Source organism: Polyodon spathula, chromosome 22, assembly GCF_017654505.1.
Source record: "Polyodon spathula isolate WHYD16114869_AA chromosome 22, ASM1765450v1, whole genome shotgun sequence".
NCBI classification, from domain to species: Eukaryota; Metazoa; Chordata; class Actinopteri; order Acipenseriformes; family Polyodontidae; genus Polyodon; species Polyodon spathula.
Genome location: NC_054555.1, coordinates 4,762,854 through 4,770,414, shown reverse-complemented (window position 1 = coordinate 4,770,414; position 7,561 = coordinate 4,762,854). Strand labels below are relative to the sequence as shown.

Below are 7,561 nucleotides of genomic sequence, written 5' to 3'. Positions count from 1 at the left end.
AAAAAATGGTTATGTGGGGCTTATATAGTTTTGAAAATGAAAATAATAATTAATAGATGAAAAGCACTCGGATTTCTGTTTGCCATTTACATTTAAACCAATTTTATTAGAACATTACTATAGTGATGAAGTTAAGATTTGATGTCTTTATCAATATCTTAACCTGCAGTAACATCACAGGAGGGGAAGTAGTTATGATTATTAAACTTTCTCAATTAGGAAAATTTTCAACTTTTGGAACTATGTGCTGTATAAAAATGTACATGTATGTTAATGGGGAGGAAATGTCACACACAGAGTAGCAAGCAATTTTTTAAAGTGCATTGCAGCCTTACGCTGTTTCTGATGAGTAAATTCTTCACGGAAATGACCTTCAAATATACATGTACTGTAAGCTTCATCATGGGGCATGTCTACGCAGGATGTGCGCTGACATTGCTCTTTTGTTAAGATGCGTTGTTTTAACAAGCTTTCAGTTGAATGTGTTCCAGAAACTATTTTTATAAGTCCAGTGGATGGAAACGCTCAGTCCTGATGGGGCTGGGTCCGCTGAGCAGGAGTGTAAATGACTTCCACTCCGCCCCAATGCACCACAGATGTTTCCAAGCTGAAGATCCGGGATGCCTAATTGACCAGGCACCGATTGTCATTCCTCTGCCTCCAATCAGGAACCATTTACTTACGTACTTCATTAAAAACTGGGGGTGTCACGCTTTTTTTTTTCCTTCCTGTGGTGAGGCTTTTAAAATAGGATTTGGTTTCTGTTCACAAGCCGTGGCAATTAAAAAAAACTTTTAACCTAATATGGCTATGCGTCTGTGAAGACACTCATGGGTAGTATTAGTGTTTGGCCGGGGATGTACAAACATGTTATTCTTGATTATCACAATTAAACTGAATGTGACTGTGCACCACACTTTGTCTTTGTAAAATATGTTTGGTATCTATTTCTGGATTCTTATTAAATGCCCTCAGATCACAGTTAAAACATCTATGTGACCCAGGAGTGTCGTACTGTGTAAAAAGTACTTTTTTAATGAAAACCCTTCCAATTTAAGATGGACTTAACCCAAGAATTCCTTAAGTGAAGAAATGAACTAGACCCAAATTGTAATGACATACCATCGGACAATAATATCTGATGCGTCAAAAACGTGGCTCATATTTCCATCATAACTGATAGCCATCAGTGTGGCTAGAGCTTGCACAGAGTCAGGGGAAGACAAACATGTGGCCTCAGTTCACTTTTAGCTGGAGGTGGACAGTAGAGTGCTTGTGCAATTTACTGATGGTTTATCTCACTGACACAGGTCTGTCAAATTGTTTTATGATGGCAGAGTCCTGGCTCCAGTTCCTGCTCTTCCCCAGAGGAAGCTATACCGTGTTCAGTTTTATAGTTAATAGCCCCCTTCCTGCCCCAGCTGTGGCCTGGTTCTGGGGGTGCACTTCCTGAAGTGCCCCAACTGAGGATGGGCTTTGTGGCACTCAGCTCTCTGGAGCTGCCAATACTGAAAACAAATAACATTCTCTGTCTTTACTGTGTCTATGAAGACTACACCAAGTATTCAGTGTCGGTACGCCTTTGAAGGAATATCAAGTTTTGAAGGCAGATATTCTTCCTTAGTGTATCTAATTAACAATTTCAGCCTGTTTTACACGTTCCTGAAGTCTTTAATTATGAAATGACAGGAGTTCTTGAAGGCTATTGCAATATGGCATGGCTTGTGAAGACTATTCTAAGGACTGGTTAAAGTCTGTAAAATTTTAAAGTCACTCTTTTTATTTCGGAATGACAGAGTTCCAGAGTTCTGTTATTTCCTGATAGACTGACAGCTACTCTGAAAACTGACTCTGCCAATCTGAGGCAAAATGAATCTGTGTCAACTTTTCTAGGCTTGTAAAATTTAAAACAGATGTGTTTTTACCCTAAGGCTCATACCTTGTTCTTAGCTATAAAATGTATATATGGTATATATGGTGTGAAGTTTGGCCAATTACATTTTCAGTGCATGATATTTAGTTAAGTAGTATATAAAGATGACAACAGTGACAACAAGATGACAATAACTCATATTGCAGTATTTGCTGATGCCTTATAGTGTAATAAAAGTGCAATATAACTGTGCTAAACATGGTGTACAGCACTGAATAATATACAGTACATTAGAAATACAATTAGAAAAGTGTGCTATTTGCACCATTTTTGGAAAAAAGTTTCTCAACACATGCTATAAAACTTCAGTAGCGAGGGACAATTTAAGTGGACACAAGAGACCTTAGATTAATCTGTGGTTTGCAACACTGACATTTATTTCCCTTACACAAAAACGATTCACATGGCAGAAAGCTTTGACAAACTGGGGAGAAAGCAGTTTATCAAGTACCTTTCAATTTAAGTCAGGTATGTTGAGATAATAAAAAAAGAGCACAGCACTGGCTTTTGGGAGATCCCCCTCTGTACCTTACATCACCATACATTCAGCCTGTGATCAGCTTGACTGGAGAATGCTGTATGAATTACATTCCCCTCTGTGGGGCCAAGGTCAGAAAACACTTTGTCAATTGGTAATTCATTTAGTACAATATTTTAATTACATTGAACCTCTCTGAATGACAGCAGGCTTTACTTCTGGTCTCCTTGCATACGAGCCACAGAAACCTGAAAAAACATTAAGACTCAAAGCTCAGGTGACAATACTGTTGAACCCCACAAATGCTTGTGGAATGACTAATGTCAGCTACCGTTCATAGAGTCTTCTAATGCTGTTTATCTGTGTTGCAGCCACAACGCTTTGGCACAATCCTGCCTAGTGGCACAGCTTTGAGGACTGTTGGGTAATGTTGCATGGGCATGTGATGCTGTGCTGTTTTTGAATTAATTTGGTGAAAGCCAATTATAAAGCCTGACATTGGAAAATGAATCACTGGCAGTATGGCACACTACGAGTTCATCACTCACTTAATAGTAAGAGCCTTTGGTGGCAGTACCAAAGGCTAGGGGTTAAAGCCCTGCTTAGCCTAGTCTAAGGTGTTCAGTTCACATTTAATAATGCATACTTGCATTTGTTTAAATATCAACTCTTCTAGTGAACTTCCTCCCAGGTCATTTTAATTGTAATTAGAAAACATGTTTTGAAATTATAAAACAAATGCTGTGTTTGAGTGCCAGCTGTCACGTCTGATCCAGTACTGACACCTTGTGGCTGTGCTAAGCAACAGCACTAAGAATGAGCCCAGGCATGCTGCAGCAAAAGGTAATTTAGTAAAGATGTCTGTTATAATAAAATAAGCTTGGTGGCTGTTGGTTAAAATATACCTTTGCTACTTTGGGTACTTGTAACATAAGTTGTTCTTTTTGTTGTAGTGTTTTTAGAACGTTTTATTGTCCAATGAATGTGTATGGAATATGTACTTTACTGGCATTCCATGTCTTAAATGACTTCTGTTATGCCAAAGAGTAAAACTTGAATCCTATTGTCTCAGTTCATTTGTACAGCTGTGCTGAGATTAAAGCAGTGGGGTGTTTGCTACAGCTGGTTATTGTAACAGTCCATCTTCCTGTTCAAATCTATTCAATCAAGGACAAGACCATAAAATTGCAAAACATGTATTTATTGAAAATCACATAATCAATATTAAAAATGACCCGATTGAAAATGATGATGGTATAAACCCACACCTAAAGGATGTACTCACACCTGAGGCACAGGCTTGCTAGTTTTATCAAACTATATGTATACTATACTATGTGTATATAACTCAAAGACAAACTGCAGGTACATATGGTTCCAACAGAGCCTTTAGAGGGAATTAAGCCTGGCTCCCCTGTTATACATGTTTAGTGTGATATACTATGTGACTAAAAATATAATAAAGTGTAGAAGAGCACAATGCAAATCTGCTAAATGTTTCCATGGTAATGCACAGTAAAAAATGTCGGTCCATCGTAAAACCAGTACATTCCATGCTTCTTTGTTTAAATTGTGGATTTTAATGGCAAGCAGGCAATGTCAGACCATGAAACTGAAATGAAACTGTGTTCTATCAACTGCGACAGGACACCCATGCACCTTGCCTTCTTAAAGACCATGCTGCTGTTCTCTGAGAATGTTGAGCATTTCCTCTTCCCTTACCTGTGATTGGTCCATAGCGATAGTGTCCTAGTAATGATATTTTATTGATCTGTATGTGTTTGTGTTGAAGGAGAAACATTACACTGTATTTAATAGAACAGCACTTATTTTCAGGCTGCTGCTGGCCCCTGGTTCCAGTGGTCCATTTGACTAATCTCAGCTGGCTGAAAGAGGGAGGAAGAGAATAGCCTTCTGTCCAATGTGAGTCTTTTCTCCAGACTTGCAGCTTCCATTCTTCTTGATTCCCACGTACCAGTTTCTGTCTTGGTATTTCTGGGCTTTGTAAGTGGTGTAATGATTTTCTTCTAGCGTTTCCAGAAAGAAGCATTCATCTGTAAGTGTCTGCTAAAAAAATAAAAAGGTGCCTAAATTAAATCCTAATCACAGCTCACTGTTACACTGTGTCCAGAGTGGCACTATAATTGTTCCTAATTGTTCAATTAATATATCTTCAATTCGATTAGCACAAGCAACCTTGTTAACAAAAATACTACCAATGCCACTGTACAGTATTCATATACAGTATTTTAAAGTGATATAATAAACTATTTAAGTTATGCCTTCAAATCCAACTATGTTAGTCATTAGCAAGGGAAAGGGAGCCTATGGCGTGAAAATATATTACATCAGTTTCTATTACAGCATGGAGTTAATAATACATTAGCACTGCCTGTGTCGGAAGATTGGCCTGCATACACTTACTGATCCGCACAGCTGTCCATCTGTGCTCATTGCTAAATATCTCCCAGCTTCTACTCCCTTTATGGACACCACTCCTACATTCTCGGCAGTGACCTGCAGTTGAACTGGAGGGAGTGACACAGTTACATTCTTGAATTCTCAATAGGATGATGCTGCTCAGACACAGAAGTCTGATTAGCAGGGTCTCTCAAACACCAGTTCTAGTGAACTATTTATGTAGTTCAGCAATCCTGCGTGGCAATCAAATTAACAAAATCTAATGTGAAAAGCATTTTGACAAGATCTCTTTTGCAATGTCTTTAATGGTGAAGTGCGTGTGTGTATGTGTGTGTGTGTGTGTGTGTGTGTGTGTGTGTGTGTACTTATGATTCAGTGATTGATTTTATGGCCGCTTCATAAAAAAGAAAGTATTGAAGTCCACAGACTTTGTACCAAGCAGGGGAATATCACAAGTATCCAGGTTGTGATGGTGCAATTGTGATTTTAAAGGGGTTGTGGTTTTAACGGTAGACCTCGGCTTTGACTTATCCTTAGCCATTTTATCTCACTAAAACAGGTACTGACAGAGCACAGCTGCTTCAGAACCATCTCATGTGTTCTGGGATGGGACTAAAAGAGTAGAAGTACCCACACAGTCCTGGCTCCTAACCTTATCAGATACCAAGTGGGGTACGACTTGTTCAAGATTGGAGACCTCCAAGCAACACCAAGGAATATTAGAATATCTGTGTAACAGTCATTTACTTATTTAATCCTGTTTTTAATCATTTTTCAATTAAGAGTTTATCACATGTTAAAGAGTTGTATATTTTTGCTATTGCAGGGTAGTGTCTTGAAGTTTAATTCAATAGCACCACAGTAGGGCAAACATACTGGCTTGGTCATGGAATGGCTTCCCTAGCTCATTCCCCTTATCTGATAAACAATATTTTACACCTTCTGTAGACATTCCTTCACACAGGAATAAAGGAATAAAAAGTTAAAGAAAATATGTCACTTTTATATTTCTTACTATGTTTGTCGCTTCTGTCTCTGGTGCCATCTACTGCCCCATTAGGAAGTACTCGCAGGAAATAGCCTCCATTGTAACAATACAGCAGGCTTGGTTTCTTGTAATTCTCGAGATGGAGGTTGAATTTCTCCGGCAGGATTGTGAGCACTGTTACTTTCCCTTCAGCCATCTTACAGTGTCTCTCTTAGAGCCCTGTCCTGTGAATCAATCTTCAAGTCTGTAAATCATTCAAGAGGCACGTACCATTATCCAGAAACGGGGACTGTCATTTCCTCTTCCACTTACCCAAACAAGTGTATATTTTTTTAAATGTTTTTTATTTTTTATTTCTGTGAAACGATTTGTGTTTGTTAATCTGCAAGCTGTTCTCCAAATGAAATGAAAATGTGTTTGTGTGCTCGAGGAGGGGGGCGAGGAGGGGGTATGAAAATACTTGTGCTGGTTTGTCTCTTTAACCTAAACAGCCCCATGCTTATTTGATTGAAAGTAAGGGAGCAGGGAGTACAAAACTGCTTATTTAAGTTGGGAGTTGCCTCCTAGTCCTAGAGCCAGGTATGAAAAGTTATATCCTTAGTAAACATTAACTCTTACCCACTCTCTGTTTAGAAAGATCTGTTCGACAAACCTAACTCGTCTTTCTAGTTTGAAATATTAGACCTCCTTAACACGCTAATGGCATTGGCAAAGATACTTCTCATCAAATGTTTTAAAATTCATTAAAACAGTACTGAATATTACAATATACCAGTGAAAAGTATTTCTTTAAGCAGCAGAGAGCAGAAGGGAAAGTAATACTTTAAAATCCTTGTTGTTGTTACTGGTTACCACTGTCCCCACTGTCATTTTCATTATGCTAATGATAGAGTAAAGAAGAGCAGCCCATTGGTTTTCTGTGAATACGTGTCATCACTGAAAACCTGGGTGCTATAACTAACACACCAGGACTGGAAAGTAATGGAGCTGCAGTTTTGAAAGATGTCATTTTTCTTGAAATGAATTGTAGTCCTGGAAGAAAGACCCACCATAATATCCGGCCAAGCATGTCTGTCATCCAAACAGCAAGCCTACACCTAAGGGTGTGATGCATAACTGAAAAGGCTTTTGTTTTTCTACTGCTGTTTTTGGAATATATATGTCAAATAAAAATATAGTTGTACATACTCTTTCAGAACTGCACATATTTATGGCATTTTGATAGTGAAAGCCCCTACAGTACAGCATATGCTCACATTGCTATAATATAATCAGTAAAATTAAAATAAAAAAAAAAAACAGATAAGAAGTTACTTACCTACAGACCCCTGTAGGACCTCTGTCTGTTATGTGCTTAGATGCCTTCCTAGCTGAATGTGAGTAGTGCTGTATATGTAGTGTCAAAATGCCTCACCCACTTGATGAAGTGTATCTCCATTATATCACATCATATGTCTATGTTTATACTTGTATCTCAGTCTGTTGACTATTTATGCCTAAGGATATTTAACTGGCCCAACTCCAGCTAACTTTACCTGACAAGCAATCATGGAAAGAACTAGAAGGCTGCATCACTTGCTTTTATGTATTCACTATTAGTATGAAACAGGACAAAAATGTACTGCAATTGTAAAAGACAATCAACCATAAATGCCCAAACTTTCATTTTTATTCTGTGGAATGTTAATACTGTCTCATTAAAATTCTGAACACATTTCTGTTAAGAAACTCTCCCACAGAT

General features: G+C 38.2%; 1 protein-coding gene across 2 annotated transcripts; it reads right to left on the bottom strand.

Moving 5' to 3' along the window:
* Nucleotides 1-3,649: 3,649 nt before the first annotated feature.
* LOC121296940 (fibroblast growth factor 1-like) lies at nt 3,650-7,224 on the bottom strand. 2 transcript variants are annotated; one of them, XM_041222887.1, is made up of 4 exons: nt 7,139-7,224; nt 5,848-6,064; nt 4,836-4,939; nt 3,650-4,478 (listed from the first exon to the last, which is right to left on the bottom strand). In XM_041222887.1, the coding sequence occupies exons 2-4, from the start codon at nt 6,014-6,016 to the stop codon at nt 4,290-4,292; spliced, it is 462 nt and encodes a 153-aa protein (XP_041078821.1). In that variant the 5' UTR covers nt 6,017-6,064; nt 7,139-7,224; the 3' UTR covers nt 3,650-4,289. The 2 variants fall into 2 exon arrangements, with proteins under 2 accessions (XP_041078821.1, XP_041078823.1); XM_041222889.1 differs by lacking the exon at nt 7,139-7,224 and having other exon boundaries at nt 3,650-4,475; nt 5,848-6,443.
* Between the last annotated feature and the right edge of the window lie 337 nt (nt 7,225-7,561).